Here is a 24505-nt window from a genome sequence, read left to right as displayed (position 1 = left end):
ACCTTCCTCCCGCCTTCTCTAAATCTTTCCCCATTTTAGTTCTTGTTGATATTAATCGTATCTCATTTATGACATTTAATATTTACATTCACTGAACTTATTAGGTTCCGGTACATAGCATATCCTTTTTTTTTGGTACCGGGGATCGAACTTGGGTCCTTGCGCTTGCGCAGCAGGCGGCAAAACCACTGAACTAAATAACCGGCCCCACAGCATATTTTTATTCTGCTAATTTCCCCTTCCCCGCCGAGGGGGAGTATGTTGAGGGGGGTTAATAGCAATGGAGTGTAAATTTAAAAGGAATTAAGCATCACATTTTTCAATCACACCACATTATTTCATTTCCTTGGAAAATTAATTACACATGAAGTTCTACATAAAAAAAGGTATCACAATGCCTGCCTCCTTCTCCAACAGAAGAAATAGTACAGTTATATATGCAGGTTGAGTCGTTCTTCAACATTTTGATTCAAGCACAGCTGCAGGTGTAGAGACAAAGGTCAACAATCTAACTATTGTGGTCTACAGAAACCTTTAAAACAAGATGAAAGAAATGCCATCACTTTTCTTAGACTTCCAAAACCTGAGCTTTACCCTCTACTCTATGACAGTGGTAAATTCAATTTTTTAAAACAATAGATGCTAAAAGCATTATATTATACCTAAATCCTCACTGGTAATTGCAGCTCAGGCTGAGGGTACTTTCACTGTACTTAGGACCTCTAGAAACGTAACACAAAAGCAGTCTTCTGCACTATCTTTCTTTTCAGTTCTTACACAAGCTCTATTTTCTTTTCCATGTATTTTCCAATTTTAAGCATTTCTTAGTTTTTTGTAGTTGCTCTACTTTCTTACCAGGCCAACTTAAGTTTTCTTAACTTTCTTAACCAGAGAAAAATGACTGACCCTGTGTGTGTGTACCATATATATAAATATGCTCTAATATTAAAAAATCTGACAGAAATATTTAACTTATTGGTCCATCTAATTTTAACAGATGTGCAGAGATGAAGGAGAGATAAGCACTCATTGTCACATAAAAGTTATACAACTTTCAAATGATAATGCCTAAAATTATACTATATTGGAGGCAAGTGTATTTAAAAGTGTTTATGGTTAATTTCCCTAAATCCTGGCGACAGCTTTCATTAAGACATATTTTCCTTTAAGACATATTTTCCTTGCTTCCTTCTAACCCTGGCTAAATTTGTGGGGGGAAGTGGGGTTGGTCTCAGAGGAACTGCAAGAGTGTGACCTTGTTCATAGGCACAAGCCCCACCTATGGTATCTGGCTAATTAAGACCATGCAGTATGCAGCCAAACTCTCAAAGGGGTGGCTGAAGGATTGAAATTGTGCTAATATGGGTTACACATATATGTATTTATGAAATCTGAATTAGCTCTCAACATTTAAAAAGAAAGTCCACTCACACAACTAGTTTCCCCACGTTTCCTGAAATACTAAATCTAGCAACACTGGACTCACATTTTTCCCACCATGGCCAGAGCGGCTAGGACTGCGCTCACATTTCATATTTTGGTGACTCCCACCACTTCCACATTCATTCTACTTTACTTGGTCATGTGACCTGGCTGGATGGGTCTCCCTGAAATGAGGGCCCTGGAGTTAGGTCTGGGTCTGAATTCTGGCTTATCACTTAGGATCTGAGAACTTACACTTAGTACAACTGGCTTCACACCTGCTTAAAAAAGGAACTACCTCTTGCATACATTATGGCAAGGATTATACAACCAAGTATTACAGAACTTAGTGCACAGTGGGTTAAATAAATGGTGGTAGATGTTATTATTATCAAACAACAAGGTATGGAAGGGATATTTGAGAAGAATTTCCATTGAAGCCAAAAAGCTTACTGAAATCTATGTTAACCCCCTAAATTTATATTTTATTTAGAAGTATACTGAGTTACTAAGGACTCTAGACTTCTGCTTCTGCTTGTCAGGAACCTAGAAGTCCCAATTTCACACATTTGGAAAAAAGCAAAAACAAACCTCTGCAACCTCTGACTTTCATTCAATGGCTAAGAAAAGTAGCACATTGTTCACTGGAAATGGTTTTATACATATCTGTTCAACTCCTCTAAAAAGTTTCTCATATTAATATTAAAAGGAATAAGAGAATATCTTTCATTAACCTGTAAAGTGTCATTTAAACTGCGAGGAAGAATTAACTGCTGCAATACCATCAAATTTTGACAAATGTATGGCTATTTTTGTTTTGCATTATAAAGATTTTGGAGTTTGCAAACTGCAATAATTGATATCTCTGAAAGAATTGTTATTAATCTGGAACTTTCATAGTTCAATTACAGAGGAGCAAATGTAAGAAAAATTATACCCAGCCATTACTTTATAATCATAATATGGTCTTGGTGAATTGAAATCAGCAGGAAAATCTTGTCTATTGACATTCATAATATGGGCCAGAATAAACTGTATCAGATGCTAAGTCTAATTATTTATACCATATTGGCAAGAGTTCAAGGCAGTAACATAAGGAATTTTATCTAATTTTTTTCTTTTTTGGTACCTGGGATCAAACTCGGGACCTTGCGCTTGCAAGGCAGGTAGCGGAACCACTGAGCTAAATCCCTGGCTCAACATAATGAATTTTAAGGATGGCTGAGAGAGGGAGTGTGGAGAAGAACCCATGGAAACTTTGCAGATAAATTCTCTTGAAATATGGAAAGTTATTAACAGTACCTGCCTGGACACACTATATATCCTGATGATAAGTGAACTGTGCTGTAAAGCCTTAACAGTTTTTCAAATGTTAATTTTTAGCTAGTATACATGTGCAAATTGGTGTAGATAAGGGCTCTGTTTAACTCCACATACTGATTAATTTAACTTCCAAGACAGCTGAAAGAAGTAGGTACTGCTTTCATTTCCTTTTCTCACACACAGATAACAAGGCATGAAGATATTAGGTAGCTTGCCCAAGGCCACACAGGACAGGAACTGGAACCACAGCAGACTAAAGACACTCAGTCACCATGCACTACGCTAAGTAACACACCATTTAGCAGCCTTTTCAAAGTCTCAATCTTTAAAATGTTTAAAACAAGCAACTAAAACAGATTTTTTTCATACCCCTGAGTTATTTCATTACTGGAATGTTATTTTTGTTTCCCTTACATCTAAACTAAATTGTTCCTGTTGTACCTTAGAGAATGATGAGAGAAACCCAAGTAGCGCTAGCAAGGAGCTGGCCATTTCTACCTTTGCATTTATTGTTAATTCTCATTATTCTCATTATTCACAGCAGTTATGTTCTACAAACTTGCTGTGAACACTGAATTAGTGAATACTGAACTGACTAGCTCCTAGTGGAAACACAGGTTAGGTTCCTAGAAGCCTCTAGTCACAACATTTTCATCAACTGATCAGCATATAATCTTGTTTTATGTATGTCTCCATTAATATATACATTTGTTCATCAACACTGAACTCATGCCAATAGCAGTATCATGATAATTACAACTACATAACTATGGGGACTTGCTAACACTGAACTCACGATAGTTACAATTATGTAACTCTGGGGACCTGCTAACACTGGACTCATGCCTACAGAAACACAGCATATAACTTATAACAGCACTGTTAACTCGTCTAACATAGGCATTTTCTCTGGAGGTACATCACAGACTTCTTGCTGTGGAACACTAGACATTTTACAGCATTCAGCACAGTTCTTAGGGGCCAGAAAAATCACCAAAAGACAAAAAATATGGCATTAAATGGCCACGAGGACGCTTGTTTATAGTGTAACAGCTGAAACAAAAAGCAAAGTATTGCCTTGTTCAATTTCAAAAATTCGAGAACATGTATGTGGAAACAATCACAAAACAAACTAAAAGAGTAAAATGAGATCAGGCATACCACATGATTTACTATAAGAGCCTAACAGGTGAGCAATAGCTTAGTCAAGGTAATTATCTAATGATCATGCAGTTAGTAAGTTTTATAAATTTCTATTTCAAATAAATTACTTGTTTTTTAAAAAATAAAGCTGTAATCTTGAGTTCTGAAAAATCTAACAATTCTAAACATTATCTAAGGACATGATATAAGAGGAGTTAGAAGTTAACCCGAACCAGAAGCACAAATCAGATAAATTTTCCTTAAGCTAGATAAGTAGTATCCAAATCCTCCAGACTTATAAATCCTTCAGGAACAAGGAAATCATAAAAAATTATGCATTCAAATTAGAAGTACGGTTAGTATTTGGAATTGTGACATAATCCAGGTTCGGTCTTTCTTTAAATAAAGATCTTTATATTATATCTAAGTGATCAGTTTAATTACATTGCAGAAACATTGGTCTATTAGGCTCTCTTCCATATACCCCAGTTACTCACTTAATGAAGTTACATGCAAATATAAAATAATTAACAATATGTGACTAGTATGGTATTTCTCCATATGGTCAAAGACCATTAATCTGATAAGATTAATCTGATGAGGAAGGAAAACAGAGTAATTAAGGGATAGGCAAAGGTCACTTCCCCAGTCTCCTGGTTGATCAACCACCTGTTTTAATATGGGTTTATCCCACCAAATCACAAGAATGGGGACTCTGCCTGTCGTGTTTACCGTTATATTTGCTACACCTGGTACACAATAGGTAGGCATTCAATAAATTATCCTTTAAAGAAACTCAACCTAGCAGGCATGGTGGCACATGCCTGTAATCCCAGCACAAGGGAGGCTGAGGCAGGAGGATCACCACAAGTTCAAGGCCAGCCTGGGGTACATGGTGAGTTAAGGCCAACCTGGACTATATAGTGAGACCCTAGTCTCAGAAAAAAACAAAACAAAAAACCCTCAACTTAAAAATGTTTTATCAAAGAATAAGATGTAATACAAAAGAAAATTTCCATATAGTCAGACAGATTACTAATATCAATGCGGATCTATTCATTATTATAAGTTCCCAAAGAGAAGACTTAGATAGAGGAAGCACTGGCTTATTTGAGAGGAGGAATTGGGGAAAAGGATACACAGTGTTACTGTATTCTTCATTTAAAACTCTGGCTATCTGATGGACTAAAAGAAAAGTAAAGAGTTTCCAGTACATAGCAGTACGTAGAAGACTGTCATTGTATTATGAAAATCCACTGGTATATATGGACAGAATATTTCTAGATGCTATCCCTCAATCAGCCTTACCAGAGGACTTGCTTTTTTCACTGAATCCTTTTTCACAAAATTTAAATTTTTCACCGTGTACATTTATTACTTTGCATGGCAGAGGGTAAACCCTCTCAACAATTGCTTCTTGGATTTTTAAAACAGAACGCCCCCCTTCAGATAGAGAAACACTGAGCCAGCCCCTGACAAAATGTACACAGTTTACAAGGGAAAAAGTAGGTTTTGGGAATGGGTCAAAAGCAGTTTGGGACAATTCAAACTTGTACCACATTCAAATGGCTACAACTCAATTTCAGGTTTTTTCAAAGAAATACATCCACTAAAATTACGCCATATTTTCCTCAAGCAAAATACAGAAAAGGGAGCTCTGCTTCTAAAGCCCTCTGGTCCATCAGTTTTTTAGAGGGTGGATGTTCACTCTCAGAAAATCATTTTCATACATTATCCTATTAGGAAATTCTTCACATCTCTACTTAATCCAGAGAATCTTTCCCATATTAAAAAAATACTGTAGCAACATGTACAGCTATATTTTTTCATATCATCTCCAAAAGGCTTTTACCACATTCAGATCCTAACAGAAGTCAGACTTCTGAGCTTTGAGTAAAGTTTGCAAAGCTCACCCTTGGTGAGACTCAACTTTTCTGAACCATATCATCATGGGGAGAATTTATTGCCTGGGAAGGCTCTGGTAGGAATAAGTAACTCTGCAAGTGGGAGCTGGTGATAACACATCCTCAGCAAGTGAGGACTGAAGAGCCAGTTTCGAATTCCTTGATTATTCTGATAAACACTGATGGTTAACTCAGCAGTTGATATGCAGAGGAAGGAAATGACAGCGGAAGGATGAGACTGAGGTTCCTTGCTGCATTCTCCAGAAAGAAAAATACGATTAATAAAAACTAGACTTTAAAGCAGGGAAACATTCCAGGCTGAGAAAATCTGAAATAAAACAAAGGCAAAAACAAAGTTTCTCTAGCTTGGACATGTGAGTTTCTCTTTGTAGACAAAGGTCTACAAAGAGTCCAGAATAATGCTGTGCTCAAAAGCATGCAAGGGAAGTGTATTTTGAGACTAAATAACTATGCTTTCCCATCTAAATTGAAAAGGCTATTTCATGAGTAACAGAAAATTACCTAGTGTATACCTCTCACCGATACTGATAAAATGGTATCTTGATCTCTAAATTTAATTGGTAAAATGATTTCTGATATTTTAAATTTTAAAAATTATATTTTGATTCCAAAAGTAATTTTGTGGAAGTAAACAAGATATTGGTCAGGAAGACATAAAAAGAAAATGGGATAAAGGTAAAAGCGAAGGTTCATAACAGGAGGCGATTAAATACAGTGATCACCAGAGCTGGCAAAAACACAAAGGAGGTGAGCACACTCTTCTGTCACACCGACCTTTTTTTTTTTTTTTTTGGTACTGGGGATCGAACTCAGGTCCTTGCGCTTGCACAGCAGGAGGCAAAACTGAGCTAAATCCCCGGCCTTGACCATTTTTTTTTAAACCTGCAAAACATGCATTGTTAAATGACTACATCAGATGTTCCAAAAATCAAAGATAAGGTAGGTAAATCTGTGATAAAGTTAAAAAAAATTCTTCTTGAAGGTCTTTTATTTAATGCTACTTAGTAAAATCAATGAGAATAATTTCATGGCTTAATCACTTCTGCTGTCTTCAACAGAATGGACTCAAGTACAACTTCAACTTTCTAGAATGGGTTATATCCTATAAAATATCTTCACAATATGCTCTTCAAAGATTTTACATTCATATACAAATACATGCTTATGTATGTGTATCTAAGTGCAGAGCATCAGATACTGCATATACAAAATGTAAAAGAAGAAGCAGGACAACTCAAGCAGATAAGCACAAATATTCCCATTGTACCCTGTTCTGGTTGTTCATATCACTCTTCTCTGCTAGAAAAGAAATTCCAATGAACTGCCAATACAGAGACAGTTTTTCTTTTTACAAAGGGACCTTTGTTTGAATCCCCCACAAGTGACAAGGTCAATCTTAGCCAATCTTGACATTTCTATGGAAACTTTCCACCAAATTTTTTTCCAAGTCCAAATCATTTCCCGAAAACTTTTTTAAAATCCAAAGAAAACACGGTATAGATAAAGTATCTGTAAAGTTCTTTAACAAATACCATTCACCATATACACATATTCCTCAGAATATTTTTCTATAAATATACCTTAAAAATCTAAAAACACAAGGCTGTATGATTTAATCCACATCCTTTAAGTTATAGAAAATGGTAACACTATACTGAATTAATATTTAAAACAATATTAAAACAACCTGTCTTTTGAGAATGTTAAAACTGATGTCAGGACTTTGTAAGAAAATCATGTTTTCACAGGTTTTTACCCAAAGTGGACATTCTAAAAAATTAAAATAAATTTTGGCATGCTTCTGCTCGTATTTACATTGTCACCTAAAGAAAAAGAATTCCTTCATTTAAATCCTTAAAAAGACTTGCAAATTTTTCACCAACATTTATTTTGGGAACACTAGATTTTTCAGACTAAGAAGCAAACAATGAAGTCAGCATTTTCCAAACATACATTTTCTTTTCTTCCTCAACTTACTGTAGAAATAGTTTTAGGAACTTTCTGGATGTTTTTTAATCTGATGATGTGTGAACCATAGGGAACTTTTATAATCAATTACCTCATTCCTAGAGCATACTGCAGTACTGCAACTGTGGAAACATATTCACAAACTGCTTATGATAAAGATACTGGGCAATACCCCTTACTTAGGAGGCAATGCTCATTAGGAAGCAAGAGGGTGATAAAGTCTATGATGTCCATAAACAACATGCATTTGGTTTTTAAGGTCTTCATATTCTAAGAGGTCAAAGACATTCAAATATGATATGAGTCTAACCACTCTCTATGCCTAGTTCCATGAGTAATATATACTAACAGCAGCAAATCCTGAAAATTTATCAGCTATGTAATCCCTAGCAGAAGTCTAAATTGAAATTTAGTCCTCTAGACTAAATGTGTATGTGTATTTTTGAACAAGCAGTCTTGGTGAATGCACTCCAAAGAATAAAACAAAACTCACTAGTCACTTCTCATTTAAGTGAATGATTTTAAGCAAATCTGCATAATTAATCTGGGCCTCAATGTCTCGATGAGCAAAAGAGAAATGATGGTACTTTCACAACATCCTATAACGGACTAAATCAGATGAAATACAATGGATGGGAAAAAATAAAATTGACGTCCAGATGTTAATAATTGTTGTGTAGCAATTAGAGGCAACACACAACAAACTAATGATCAGAAAGCTCAAAGGCCTGCTTTTGAAACTTACTTCACCAACCATCCTCTTTGGGCTTAAATCAAGCAGTACATTTAAGTTGGCTAGATCGCAAAGTTTACATTAAGATCTTTTCCACTGGCCAGAAAAACTGTGTGGTCCTGCTTGTTTCACTCACAATGGGCAGAATAAAAAAAAAAAATCCATGTAATGGTTCAAAATCCACAGCTGCAAATGCAATGCAGATGAAATACTGCAACCAAACCCCAGCCTTTGTTTCTTTTTCCACAGATTTCTAGTCTAGTTTAAGATTGATAACAGCTAGTGACTAAGCTTGGTAACAATTTAGGCTGCCCCAACCAGGATCATTATCCCAGCTTAAATCTCCATGTGAAAAACCAAAATTCCCAGGCTCTTGGAGCTTGCAAAGGCAGTGCAAGCAGGCCAGAAAAGCATGCAGTATACTGGTCCAAATGTCTGCAAAAAATAACCAGGAGAACAGCCTAATTGGCAGCTGGAGCATGCCAGGGCCTGCTCTGAAACACTGGCCCAAGGAATTTACCACTCACAAGGAAAACACGAGGGTGGTAAGAAGCAAAAAACTGAGTTTTCACTCTGCCCCTAAAATCGTAACTAATATATGTTGCATTATTATAAAAGACTCCATCTACTCTGACTTTATTCAATGTCAAAATAAAGATGGCTGCTAAACTGTTGTAACACTGTACTGTAACCATTTTTAAAAACAAGTTCATGCAGACCATTGTGCTAGAATCTATATAAAAAAACAACTGTGCTTTATCCTAGCCCTAGACCAATGTTGTCATAAGAAAATATATAGGCTGTACACACAAAAGTCAATAAATAAAAATTCCAAAGACACTTCAGCATATCAGACACAGATGATCAAAACAACAGTAATAATAAAATAATTGCCATTTGAGAGCCATAGCATTGTGTTAAGCACTTTACATCTAGTATCTTATTTAATTCTCAAGACAACCCTATAAGGTTGGGTAAACTATCATCCCTCTTAGCGGAAGAAACTAAGATTTAGAGTCATTAAGTACTTGCCCAGCAAGTTCCTAAAATAGATGTATTTTTAAAGTTTGAGAATTTACATATGGTGCTGCAACATTCAACTGGATGCTTCCTGCAAAACTTAAAAGGGATAATAGTAAAAATGTAACAGCATAACATAATAATAAAAATGTACTGGAATGTAAATATCACCAATGCAAATTACAAAATGCTATTTAACCCATGGTATGCTATTAGGATTCAACAAAAAAGGCAAAGGCTGGCAGGCACTGTTCCATAATGACAGTGGGAGAGAAGGCTCTGGGTCTCTACTGCCATCATACCCCAGTGTCCTGTGCCCTACGTAGTTCCCTCCTGACATATTCCTGGTAGTTCCCTCCTGACATATTCCTGGGTTCTCTGGTCCAGTGTCCACCTATTTGCCCTGCTGCTGGAGTACAGAGGGCCACTGTCCTGCTCTGCTGGGCTGCAGAAGGGAATGGGGTCTGCCTACTTCTCATAGCCCTGTTCTTAGCTACATCTGCACTCCAATTTCATCAAGTCCTGTACCTTTCAGAGCCTCTGTGGCTTAAACTTGGTTGCTTCTAGGCTTTTTTTTTTAGTACCAGAGATCGAACTAGGGTCCTTGCGCTTGTGCAACAGGAGGCAAAACCACTGAGCTAAATCCCTGGCCATTGGCTTTCTTCACTATCAGTTTGATTTAACTTTCATGGATTTCACGAAATATTTACTGAGTATCCAGGTCAGGTTTTTCATTCCCAAATACTGTTACTATTTTCTCTTTGTTTTCCTCTTGGAAGTTTGTGCACTGACTCCCCATCATTTTTACTGGAATTTCAGAGGAGTAGGAAGATGAGAGCACATGTCTTCAAGGAGCCTTATTTAACTGGCAGTGTCTCCTGTTCAATTTTACAAGGCTTCAGACCAATCACCTCTTTTCTGAAGACTTAATTAAAAGGACTGCATCTACAATGAAGACATCTGTAGTCCTTACTCTACTTGAAATGATAAATAACTACTTAATTCCTTTGCTGTTATTCCAAACCTGGATATCAATCAGGGCTGACCACCATGGGAATACCCATGTTACTGCAGACTACTAGTGGTGATTCTCCTATGAACTTCTTTGCTCATTCATTTCAGGATAGAGAAAAAGTCAAAGAATGTCATAAAGATGGCTTCTGGGTGTCACTGTCTTTCAACTGCCAGCTGAAGAAACTGATTCTAAAGAGGAGTTTATGTGTTAAATTAAGTAAAATAGAGTAATGGTTTATTTACCAAAATATATAAGAATATATTGAGGGAGGCGAGAACAACCGCTAAAAAGGAGTATTAGCAATGTCCATTACTCCAGGACAAAAATTAAACAGGCTCTACAACTTAAAGAGTTCCATATTCTCTGGCCTAGTTAAATTTAATATGCTTTTCTTTTAAATTTTAGCTTTATGAATTAGAAAGAATGAAATGCTTGCATTAATAATATTAAAGAGTTTTCAAGGTTTGCTGTTACTTGATTAATATCTAAAGTTTAGTTTTAATGACCAAATAGAAAACATACCTCACAGTACTGATACAGTAGGCCAATATTCGAACAAAATGTCATTTTTGAGGGTCAAAATCAAGTCATTTCATAAAACATGTGGACTTAAAATCATATTTAATATCCCATGATATTTCAATTTTAATAAAATTTTATTAAAATTAGGGAAAAAAATCTTTTGGACAAACAAGTGCTGGGTGAGTACTCTTTCATATGTTTACTATTATTATAATGTACTCTACTACACAAAGCAGGAATTGGAGAATTTGGCATTCACTGTTCATTATATGCTAAGAACAAATTCAGTTCCTCAGGATACAAAAGCACATTGATGGATATTTTATTTTACTCTGTAGAAATTTAATAGTTTTAGCTTCACAGGTTTTCCAACAACATGCTAACATTTTAATTTTTAAAGAGAAACAAGTATCCTGGAAAGTTCCTCAGCAACCTACTTTTCAGGGTACAATTAACAATACAAAAGATTGTTAGCATAATCTAGATATTGAGAATGAGGGCCGGGATGTAGCTCCGTGGCGCAGCGCCGCACCTGCCTGGCAAGCGCAAGGTCCGGTGTTCGATCATCAGTACCGAGAAAAAAACAAAAACAAAACAAAAGCAGGCTGGGGATTTAGCTCAGTGGTTATGCCACCTGCCTCCCAAGTGCAAGGATTCGAGTTTGATCCCAGTACCAAAATAAATAATTTTTTAAAAAAACAGCTATTGAGAAAGAAAACTCAGAACTGAAGTTAAAATTTTTTTCTAACACTAAAGACTTATACCTTAGAGTCTCTAAACAAGAGGAGGGGAATATTCGGTCTTATACAACAGACAACTTCTTTTCCTAATAGTATCTATCTTTTACCAGGGATATATCTCAAATTTAAACAATTAGATCACATTCTCTTGCAAAGTAGTATAAATTAATCAGACATACAGGGTTTTTGCTAGTAACACAGCAATTATCTATAAATTAATCTAAATGAACACAGATTTGGGAAAGAAGAAGCAAAAAGAAAAAAGGAAGGACCTATGTAAACAAGCCTATTCATTTCTAAATGAAAGAAGATATCCAACACTCTGATTTCCATTTTCATGATTAGGCTTTTAGGATATCATTGGTCCTTAAAAGACCGGGAGATGATGAATCAGGTAGAGTTGGTGAATTTGAGACAGGGTTCAGAAGTTAGCACAGTTAAGGCAGAAGAAAGTGGTTAGAAGGCTGGAGGTCAAAGGCTCTGTTCTGGTGCTGACCCAAAGCCATTCTGATCCAATCTGAACTTAAAGCATTTCGCTGTAGGCATCTCATGAAGAAGAAAAGAGTGGTGCCCTTCTTAGGAGGGGACAAATACAGGATCAGCAGTATTCCAGCTTCTTCCTCACACGCAGGAGGATTAGGAAACAAACAGTTTTGAGGCCCACAGGACCTACAAAGAGGGAAATGTGAGGATGTCAACCACAGAGAGAACTCGTACAGCCAACTGGCTTGAAGAAGGCCCAAGCTCACTGTGCAGTTGTTATTTTATTTACTTCATTTGTCCTAAACCACAAGTTTCTTCAATGTTTCTCTGCCCAAATTCTGACGTTAGTATTCTTTTACACCACCTATGCATTTCAAGAAAGGCACCCTGGTATGTGGGTGGGACACTTCATGTTTGTCTAGGACTGCTACCAATTTCAGCATGTCTGGTATGCCAACCCTCACCTACTAAAGCCAGGAGAGCCCTGAGTCAAGAGGGCAACCAAAAACGCATTTCCAGTAGCTCAATACCACCACCCCTTCCACTGCTTAAAATCTGCTACTTTAGGATCCAATATCTCATTAAACACACAGTGACAAGAGCACCTCTGTGGCTCAAATCTGCATCACTGCTTAAGATTTTTCTGGAGTCCTAATCAGTTTTTCTCCTTTCAACTGGACAACTTCCCTTCATGCTCCACAGTCATTCAAACTTAACATACCCTAAACCAAGTTTCTTACCTCCCTCACTAAGCTCCAACCCCTTTCTCTTATATTCTGGCTAGCAGGAACTCCATGTATAGTCAGTCCTGGAGGCAAACGAACCTCTTTCTTCTTTCCACCAGGACCCCAGAGTCTACATTCTAAATATCTTTTGCATCTTTCCACTCTGGGCCCCCAATTAGGTTCCCACAATAGCTGGTGGTGTTACTTCAACTGCCTCAAATACCTCCTCATTTTTACCTCCCCTCTAATGCAAATGCACACCATTCTCTCCAATGCCACCACATCAGCCACCCACTTAATTGTGAATATTTTTTTCACATTACTAACAGTGACATTCTTCAGGAAAGTGAAAGGGCATAAAGGCCTTTACCATCTGCCCTCTTCCTTTCCTGGGGTTCACCAAGGGCCCTTAAGCCCATGGCTTTCAGGGTGATTCAAATGTACCCATTTTAGGGGAAGTGCCTTGCTCTGAACTACCTCTGCACACTCACTGGGGATGCCCCACGGCCACCACCAGCCCCAGAAGACCAGCAGCCGCCAGACAGAAATGCTCTGAAACTTAGAAGCCTTGCAGAAGAGGAGGCTCAATACGTGCTGATGAAATGAGCAATTTTTTATGAAGAGGAGAATTCGATAGGACCGTACCACACTGATAAAGACACACACACACAGACACACACACCCAGAATGAACATGATCTTTGTCTCTGTTGCCTGTCTGCAAACAATGCCTACTTACATAAAAGGGCCTCTTAGTGTTATTTATTGGTAAACAGCAAAGAACCTGAGCCACTACAAAAGGGATCAGATAGCAGCTCACCTGGATGTCAGGAAGTTCCGATCTTACCCTACACTAAGTATGCTGCCACTTACAGCTACAACTTTTCTTTATGTAAAAGAAAACAATGAAGAAATCCCTTCCTGTGATGCACTTAACAAATTACGCTTAATCAGTAATATGTAGTTAATTCAGATACTGGTCATTTGTTTTAGTTAAGATTTTATTTTACATTTTCATGGGACTATAAACTCTTGTATGATAGGAAGTATTCATCACTTAAAATTCATTCTTAAAGTTCAGCATGCAGCCATTACGCCACAAAATTCACTCTGTAGTCTTCTGAGTACTTTGAATTTTAAAGACTATGTATGAAATGACTGTTTCTAATTAAATCAAAATTCTGTAATGTAAGTTACTAAGATACGGAATTATTAAGTAGAAGCTGAACAGTCTTAGTTGAAATATAAGACATCAAATATCGCATAAGAGGGCGCTGGGCATGATAGGACACACCTGTAATCTCACCACTTGGGAGGCTGAGGCAGGAATATCACTGCCAGTTCAAGGCCAGTGTGAGCTACATAGTGAGTCCTTATCTCAAAAAGCAGCATCACATAAGGAGCTATCAATAGCTATCCATAGTACCTGATAATGATAAACAACTATATATGACACAGGCTTATGTATTTACTACACTATACTTTTTATTGTTATTTTTAGAGTCTATGCCTCCTTATAAAAACATTTACCATAAAAGAGTATACTGTGTTTCCCTGGCAGCCTCATAGCCATCATGTTTACTGTGTCCTGGTTGCATTATTTTCTTCTATGCTTGACTTAATTTCATGTTGTTTTATTCATCATGACCCTAGGAGCAATACGTTATATCATTTAGATGTACACTTTAACCTAGGTGAAACCTAGGCTTTATCACCTAGGTTTGTGTAAATATACTCAGGTGTGTCTGACCTGCAGCCTCTTGGCTGCTTGCCCCTTTTCTTAATATAGTAATAACTAATACTATAAAAAATTAAGGAAATTTTGTTGCTCATTTACATTAACCATATGTTTTATATATGGTTCAAGATAATTCCTCTTCCTTTGGTGTGGGCCAGCAGGCCAAAAGGCTGGGCGGGCCTGCAAGGTGTTCCCAAGCAAGAAAATCTCCCTTGCAACAATAGATTTCTCAGAACTTATCCCTGTTCTTGAGTGATGCATGAGTGTATATCAAACCTTTGTTATCTATCTTACCGCTTCAAGACCCTGTGTTCACTAAGAATAGTGTACGTATTAAGCTTGGTATACATGGTAAATATTCTATACAAAATAACTAAAATATTGATTCAATAAATGAATATGAGCTGCCTTCAAGCTAAAGGGAGCACCTTGGGTTTTCATATTTTGGTATATGATGATTTTAGTTATGTTCATCATTTCTACTTGCTCTATGATTTTGTCAACTTTTCACATCAAATGCTTCTAACAGCCTCCATCTTTCTGAGCAGAAGAAACACTAATACCTTTCTCCACTTCTTGTTAAGCAGACCATTTCCCGTGACTGGCTAAGAACTTTCACATCAGCACTGCTGATTTTACAAAGCAAATATTCTTGGTTTGCAGCAATTATAAGAAAATGTCTTCTTTCCCTCACTTTTGTTCATGTAATATTAGTATTTATCTCAAATTTTAATTCATGTCAACATTATAGGGAAATAAGAACACCATTAATTTAATATCTACTGACCATACATAGGTATTATATTCCACATGGCTCTTTTAATGCACAGACATGTAATGATCTCGAAGACAGATGAAAAAAGTAAGGAGAAGAACAATAGTATGCTACCATTTAAAAACAAGAAAAAATATTTTTTCTTTATAATCATAAACTATTTCTAAAAAATATGCAAGAAAGAAAATGTTTGCTTTAGTTGCCTCTCAGGTGGCCACAGAACAATACAGGAAGGGCATTTTTTTTTCCCCATTAACTTTACTGGTACATTTTAGGTATACAGTACAATTACATTCATCATTGGGATCTTGTACCATTACATGAGTCTCTTGGTTCTTATTTTTTTTCCCCTTCCCTTGCCCTCCCTTCACCCCCTCCACCCTTCCCTATTTGCAAAGATCTTGTTTCCATTTTTTTCCTTTCCCTTTTTTCCCTTCCCCTACCCCTCCCAATTCCCCTGGTCTTTTAGACCTTCTCTTCCTGTTACACAATATCAGTTATACATTTTTTAAAATTACAATATTAAGATCCAGGAGACATTACCACAGATTTTACAGAATTTAAAAAGATATAGAAAGCATATTTCAAAAATCTTTTTTGGAATAAATTTGACAACTTCTAAGAAGTAACTTAGAAGACAAATTAATGAAACTAACTCTGGAGGAAATGTAAAATTTGAATAGCACCTACTAAAGAAAGTATATTCCTAGCTTGAAAACCTACCTATATGACAACAGCAGGCTCATAAACATTTTAACTGATAAATTATATCAAACAATTAAAGCAGAAAAAAGAAGGAACACTTCTCCCCTCATTTTAGGAACTCAACATTGTGCTAATCCTAAAACTGGATAAAGATAATAGAAGAAAAAAGTATGAACATAGATAAAAATTTGTTTAACAAAACAAATTCTTAGAAGTCAGATCCGGCAGTATGTAGAAAGTGGTTTTGTTGTAGAGATGGCATTGTTGGTTCAGCATTGGAAGATCCACCCCCAAAAGTCATCATTTTAACAGAGGAAAGGAGAAAGCCATATGATCCTGTCACTAGTTGGAGAAAGAGTATTGGACTAAATTCTACAGCTGTTCATGCTAAAAGCTATCAGGAGACTAGAAGCAGAATAGAATCTTCTCAACAGATCAAAGATATGTACTTCCAACAAAAACTACTTCTATGAATGGAGATGATACAGTGCTTTCTCCCTAAAGTGGGGAACAAGGGCATATATGCCTACTCTTCATCTGTCCATTAGACTTTGAAACATAGGTCTAAACCAAAATAGTCTGGCAATAAAATGACACAACTAGGATAGGATTGGCACGACAGAAGCAAAATCTTTATATGTAGATGAAATGATCATCTACAGAGAAAATACTAAGAAATCTCTAGGAGACCCTAGAACTTGTACTTGAATTTAGCAGGATTAGAAAACACAAGGTATATATAAAAATTCAGGTCTCTGTATACTTGCTATAAATGAAGAACTGAATATTGAAATTTTAAAGTTATGTAGGAGTACAAAGGACCCAGAAAAGCCAAAAACAAAAACAAAAACAGTGTTGGAAGATGTTTAGCACCCAATTTTAAGACTTCTTCTAAAGCTACAGTAATCAAGGCAGTGTTGGTGTAAGGAAAGACATATAGATCATTTGAATAAAACAGAGAATCTAGGAATAGAACCACACATATATGGTCCACTGAGTTTTGAAAGATTATTTAACATTAGCATTTTATAGACTATAAACTCAATTCAAGAGCAGAGGAAGAGATAGTTTCTTCAAGCAAATGGCACTAGAACACCTGGTATCTGTATATAAAAAATTAACCTCAACCCTTGTTTTCCATACATGAAAATAATTTGAAGGGATCTATGAACCTAAATAAGAAAGCCTAAAAGTATAAAACTTTAAGAAGAAATTACAGGGGAAAATATTTATGAATTCGGGGTAGGCAAGAACTACCTAGGATACAAAAACAATGATGTATAAAAGAAAAAAAATTGATGAGATTCCATCAAAATTTAGAACTTTAAATGACATTATTAAAATGAAAAGTAGTCCTTAAACAGACCATATTTACAATGCATATAACCTATGACCAGAATATATAAAGAATTCTTAGAGCTCATTAATAGACAACCCAATTAAAATGTAGACATAAGAAGATGATAAATAGCCAGTGTAGCACAAGGAATGGTGTGCAATTCTAGAATCAGAAAAATACTAATCAGTACAATAATAAGATTGAATTATATACTCATTAGGGAGATGAAGTTAAAAGTTTTAAAAGCCTTGTCATGACTTTCTTTTTGTTGGATTCTCCCACTTTGTGTTTAATTTGTTACGCCCAATGGATTCATTCTGCTGGGTTTCCTGGGGTTGTGATCCTCATTGTCTTTTCCTAGGGTATTGTCTAAATTTTTTTGGAGTGCCGGTTTGGTATTCATGAAGTTCCTGAGGTGCTCTTTATCATGAAAGCATCTTATTTCTCCATCAATTTTGAAAGATAGTTTTGCAGGGTACATCAATCTGGGTTGGAGGCTGTTCTCCTTTAGGGCTTGAAATCCATCACTCCAAGCTCTTCTTGCCTTGAGGGTTTGCATTGAGAAGTCTGCTGTGATTCTGATGGGCTTTCCTTTGCATGTGATTTGTTTCTTTTCTCTCACTGCTTGTAGAATTTTATTCTTCTGTTGGATTTCTGGAACCCTAACTATTATATGCCTATGTGTAGATTTTTCTTGATTAAGGCTAGCTGGAGTCCTATATGCCTCACTTATCTGTATGTCAAGTTCTTCTCCCCTCCTTGGGAAGTTTTCTGCCATCACTTCTGTGAAGAGTTTTTTTTATGTCATCTGCACTCTCTCCTCTTTCTTCATTGACTCCAATCAGTCTTATGTTATTCTTTGCATTGTCTAGCAGCTGCTGGATTGATTTCTCATGTTCCCTTACAATTTTAAAGCAATTTTTCTTTTCCTCCTCACTAATTGCAATCTTATCTTCTATATGTGAAATTCTATCTTCACATTGATTCATTCTGCTGCGCAGACTTTCCATGGAGTTTTTAATCTCTTGGAAATCTGTTTGTATCTGTTTTATGGATTCCATTTGTTTCCTATGTTGGGTTTCCATCATGATCCTCAGATCCTCTATTTTTTCATCTGTGTCCTCTCTAGATTTATTAATCATGTCTTGCACCATGAGCAAAATCTTTGCTGTTATCTGAGTAATTATTTCTGATTTCATTTTTCCCAGATCCTCTTTTGTTGCCAGTTCAGAGAGCCCAGGTGGTTGAGTATCAGAGTGTTCCATCCCGTTTCCCTTTGGGGTTGCTGTAGGTGATCTGAAAGTCTGTTTTTGAGGCTTGTTTATGTGTCTTCTCATTTCCACGATGGGGGGTTGTGCTTCTGGCGCCCACGCGGCTCACCTTCTGTGCCCTAGGAGCTTGGGATGGCAGCAGGGGAGCTTTCTTCCGGGTGCTGGGACCAGCTGAGCTTCACTGCCCTAGGAGCCTGGGATGGAGGTGGGGAGCTTCCTTCTGGGTGCTGGGACTGGCTCACCTTCTTGGCCCTAGGAGGCTGGGATGGCAGTGGGGGAGCTTCCTTCCGGGTGCTGGGACTGGTTCACCTTCTTGGCCCTAGGAGCCTGGGATGGCCAGGAAGGGCATTTTTAATGTAGAATCTTTGGTATGTCTGGAATTCTAAAACATATCAATCTACTTGCACAAAAATCAAAAAATAGAATCATAAATGAAAGAATGATGGATCTTACTGTAACACTGTGGTTATAGAAGAAAACTTTATTTTATGGAAGTATTTATCAGTAAGATATTGTAACTATATACTTGGACATATTTAAGCAAAAAGCAAAGATAACAGAAAAATGTTATTGTTAAGTACAAATTTGGGCTGCAAGAAAATTTATTATGCAAGTTTATCTACTTTTCATGACAAAAAGTAAAGGAAAATATTAAATATAATAAAAAATATTACATTCTATCCAGATATTCCCTACGAAAGATCTAAGCCTAACACCTGCTCTTTCTGTACTAAAATGAACAAGTCATAGACTATTATCAAACAAGACTGCAGATGTAACCCAAAGGAAAAAAGTGAATGGATACGTGGGAAAGAGAAAGAATGAAGAGACCTTACGCAGTCACCAGTCATAGGCCAGGACAATTAATTACATATTTAACAACTTTCTGTCCACTAACAATTTAAAACAATTTTCGAAATCACTTGATGGGAATGAATACAATAGCCAACTAAATGGAGGAGAGGTTTTGTAATGTCACAATCCTTCCTTTTGAGATAACATAGGTGTTTGTTAATAAGCATCGCCTTGGCACAAGCAAAGGCAAACCGAAGTGCACTTACTTTTTGCTTGCCTCACAGACATCTGTAATATTGGAGAAAAGATGGTGTCTCTCAGTTTTGGTCATTGTATCACTCAGTTCTTTAGAATTTTTAAACATTCGAATCAAGATCTCTAAGCTGAGTAAATATGAATGTTCAGATGATATGACTTCAAAGATTGCCTGGTAAGAAGAAGAAAGAAATTATTCGTTATTTTAACTGAAGAATTGATGGAGCTCTCATTGTTCTGCTATACGAATGATGTATCTTGAGAAGTACAAAAAGGTAAGAATTTAGAAACATGTATTATTAAACTACTGTTTTAATATAAGGAACATATACCCCAAAACACTGGAGAAAGTGTTACTTTCTGTATTGTAAATACTGAGAAGGAAAGAAGCTGGATGACATTACATCCCAGGGTCATGCCTTTGCCATAGGGTAGAATCTATAGAAGGAAAGCTGGGCATGTCACAAAATCTCAGTGTGATGTTAATTAACCTTCAGGGTCATCTTCTCCAGCCCTGCTTTCAAAGCACACTTCTTTTAGGAACAGTAAGAATTTACAGTCATCACGGAATCCAGAGAATATTTTTCACAAATGTCTTCCTTTGCTCCCCTTTTGTGTGTGCTCTTTTTCTCTCTCTTTCAATTTGACTAATGTGCAGTCAGTAACAAATATTCTGGCATGACTGTACCTACCCTCCAAAGGCTCTTATGAGCCACAGGAATTCTTTTATGTAATCTCATACAATTGAAAACAATTCTGTCCATTTAACAAGCCACCTCTCTACTCTTGCTAGGTCTCAAGAAGGAGAAAAGGACCCTCACACAGACTCTTGGTGTCAGGCACACCGTGGTTTTCCTGGTAAGTGTGAAGGATGACAATGCCAACGCACATCTGTGGACAGACACCAATGCCCTATGTAAAGATTTCAGCCAGCTCCTTAACAAAATCAAATTCAGATCTAAGAATGGTGATGAAGGGAGAATTCCTCCTCAGGGAGGGGTGGTGAAAATCTGTCCCGGTGAGCTCCCTGGTAACCATGCATTCATCACTCTGACTGCGGGAGTTCTTGCACTTAAAGCCCCTGTTCCAAAGCACACAGTTAACAGGAACTGCCTGGGAACAGGACAGACACAGGCAGGTGGAGGCCCAGTAGCTAAGAAGTGGGTCATGTTTTGTAAATCATGTTAAAGCAATAATCTCAGAGTTCCTTTTTAGCATCTGTAAGGTGTTAGAGGCTTAGGTCTGTCTTAGATGTGCTTATTTAGCTACAGCGTTGCTCCAGGGAATTAAATGACTACTGCCTGAAGTAAAGAGTAAGACCTTTAAGAGCCTCATTTAACGTGTATCTTGCAAAAGTCAATTCAATCAATACAATGATCTGCCCAAAATATAAGTCAAACTAAGAAAAATTCTTCATTCTGGCCAAAAATAATGGATTTAAGGCCACTGGTAAGATATATTGTCTTGGAATGACTTCAGATGTTTTCAACAATAAAGACTGTTTTAAATCACAACCAAAATACACGGATTTAGACACAAAATAATGAACTATATAGAACATACCACATGAGAAGATGAGTAAGTGGTAACAAGTTTAATGTAGTAATTGCTAAAATATCCTGCCACAGAGTCATGAACTACCTAACAGCAAATCAGGTTAGACCTGCTAAAAACAGCTACATAGGAATAGAAAGGAAGCATAAAGTTATACTTGAAGTTGTCATTAACTTGTTACATCAAAAATCTGCATAAATATTATCAGAATATAATGTGAATAAACAAGGTTAAAATATAGAAAATTTAAAAGAATAGAAGGGTTCTATTGGATTTAGGACCTTGGAGAAATTCTTGAGTACACCCACATAGTGAGAAAAAAAGTTTATAATACAATGTTAACAATAAAGAAAAAAGGGTTACCCACTGTCCATTATCAGGAAATTAGATAAAAAATTTAAAAGATGATATTCATAAAATGGAATAGTATATAGTGGTTGAAATGATCTAAATTAATATGCATTAGCATGACTACAAACATGAAATATTAACATGAATCTCAAAAACAATGCTTAGTATAAAAAGCAAGAAATAAAAAACTGTATACAGTCATATTATTTACATACATTTAACAAACACATGCGTTCATGTGTGAATATGTAACATGTAAAATTTTCATTTCGGTACACTTTTATATTATAGAAAACTCACAAAGAGAGTTCAGAGTTCCATGTATCCATTACACAGTTGCTTCTAAGAAGAGTACATTATATAATTGAGGTACATTTGTCTACAGACTAATGTATACATTTTATTCAAATTTCACTAGTTTTCCCAGTGATATCATTTTTTAATTCCAGGATCTAATGTCTGTTTCATTTTTCAGAATATTTCTTCAAGTTTAAATACTTAAACTATATGCTTTGTTGTTTAAATGCAAATGTTGAGATATATAAATGTTTGCTTTCTTGAGGACTAATGTGTGTGCACCTTTATTTAACAATGACCACTTGCTAATTTTGTAAGAAGAAAACAAATACATTCCCAAAAGACAACACTTAGCAAGTGCATCTAGAAGATGAAAGCCCAAAAGTACAGACCCACCACCCCCATGCCACATTTGAAGCTGTGACACAGTTTGTGAGAAACATACCTCTTGTCTCTTCCTTTCCTCCTGGCTTACTGTTTGAGATAGCCCATTTCTTTTCACCTAGAAAAAACAAACAGAGTTGAACTCATTTACTTTGATAGTTTATTATGTGAGGCATAACTGTGCCCTTCAAAAATGAAGCTATTATCCAAAATGCTGAATGCAGCACATTAACATTTGGTTATCAAAACCCTCAAATAATATTTAATCACAGTCATGAATTAACACAGTTAAACATTAAAGAAATGTAAAGTGTCTAGGACATAATCCTAACAGGTTGAGAGTTTTTGTTCTGGTCTTAAGTCTAGCTATTTCTAAAATACACATGAAGTTAATTTCTCAAATCATAAATGAAGAAATCTAATATTAAAGAAAATTAGCTAGTGGTTCTAAGTTCATTCTCCAGGATCACACATAAAAGTCATTTTAACACTATATTCTAAAATATTCCACAAATGGAATGAAATACCAGGGCTCTTTAGAAAAATCCACCAATCCAGAAGAACAAACTCTTCCTTCATATCCTGGCCAAACATCAGCAGTCTTTTAGCATACTTAAACTTGACAAATAAGGATGTTAAGCTAATGAATGTTCTTTTGGTTTGTTTTTTAGGCAGGATCTCACTAGGCAGTTTAGGGTGGCCTTAAACTCACCATGTAACCCAGACTGGCCTCAAACTCACGGCAATCCTTTTGCCTCAGCTTCCTGAACGCTGGGATTATAGAAGTGCAACACCATCCCCAGCCTAGTGTTCTTTTGAGAAGCAACAGTACCTACGAAAGTTATCAACACCAATAGTGTCCTTGGAATAATGCAGTAGTGTTACTTGTTGAAGGACCGAAAGACCTATCTCAATTGTCAAACACTTGTATCTGACTGCTCCAGTCCCCAGCACAATCCAGTTTCTAAATCCAAGAGCAGAGTCCAACTCATGAACTCCAAGAAGGCAGGGGCTGGTGCTCCTTCCAATATACATGGCACTGAGGTTGACATATAGGAGACACTCATGGTTTTCAGTCAAGAGATTAAATTAGCAAAAGGCTGATATATAAAATACCAATCAATAAATCCTGCCCTTAATAGAGTGAGCAGCAAGAAAGCAGAGTGCCCTACCCTCATGTTGAAAATCAACACCAATGAAATATAACAAGTAAAATAAAACGAACTTTTTGCTGTCATTCTTCCTAAAAATTTTTTCAAACATGTTTCCCTAAATCCATTTTTTAGCTGACAACTAAAATTTTATTATAAATTAAAAAGATGTATTTTTCTGATAATTTTAAATCTAGACACAGAAAATGTGTCCAGTGTTATATAAAAATTGGTATGATTTGATATCCACCCTAATTCATTTAAAAATAAATATTTTCCTTCAAAGTTGGAGATTTTTATATTTTTCTCTCTTGTTGAAATTACATCCCTGTGTCAATTTCTCCTCAACATTTCCTAATATACTATAATCCCATGAGTTGTGGTCTCTTATTAGTCATTTTAACATGCTTTCTAAAATTTCCTGTGACCACTGATCTCTGAGTATAAGAGATTCTCCTGGATTGTATAATCACCACAAATATTATTAATAATGATAAAAAAAATCACACCATTGTAATGCACTAATATTAAAACCAAAATCTTGTTAAGAATGCCTCTCAGCTAAAGAAATTAAAGAGCTTGAGGGCAAAGCTTCAGGCAGTGAGATTATTAACAGATGGGGGACAGTGGGGAATTAAACAATTAAGCAGGGATAAGGATTCTCCAACCAGAAAATGGCAGAACGGTAAGCAACAACAAATTAGCCTTGCCGAGATTTGGAATCCAAAACTCTAGAAAATAACAACTTGGGGAAGAAAAAAAGAAAAAGCAAAGTAGATTCCCATGAACCAAGAAAGATTAAATAGAAAAATTAAAACTTAGAGAGAAATTGAAAAGACAAAACACAACAAAAAGAAGGAAAAGGACAATTT

General features: G+C 36.3%; 1 protein-coding gene across 1 annotated transcript in view; it reads right to left on the bottom strand.

The window, feature by feature from the left end:
- Arhgef26 (Rho guanine nucleotide exchange factor 26) overlaps positions 1–24505 on the bottom strand; it is a 131922-nt gene that overhangs the window by 74648 nt on the left and 32769 nt on the right. Inside the window, exons 4-5 of the mRNA XM_004834482.4 lie at positions 22544–22600; positions 19908–20068 (exon numbers count right to left, since the gene is read on the bottom strand). Of these exons, the coding sequence (XP_004834539.1) occupies positions 19908–20068; positions 22544–22600 (218 nt within the window). The remainder of the gene's footprint in view (positions 1–19907; positions 20069–22543; positions 22601–24505) is intronic.

This window comes from Heterocephalus glaber, unplaced genomic scaffold, assembly GCF_053883595.1.
Source record: "Heterocephalus glaber isolate CG9 unplaced genomic scaffold, H.glaber_assembly_v1.0 deba00001504, whole genome shotgun sequence".
Taxonomy (NCBI): domain Eukaryota; kingdom Metazoa; phylum Chordata; class Mammalia; order Rodentia; family Bathyergidae; genus Heterocephalus; species Heterocephalus glaber.
This window is presented reverse-complemented; position numbering and strand designations above follow the sequence as displayed.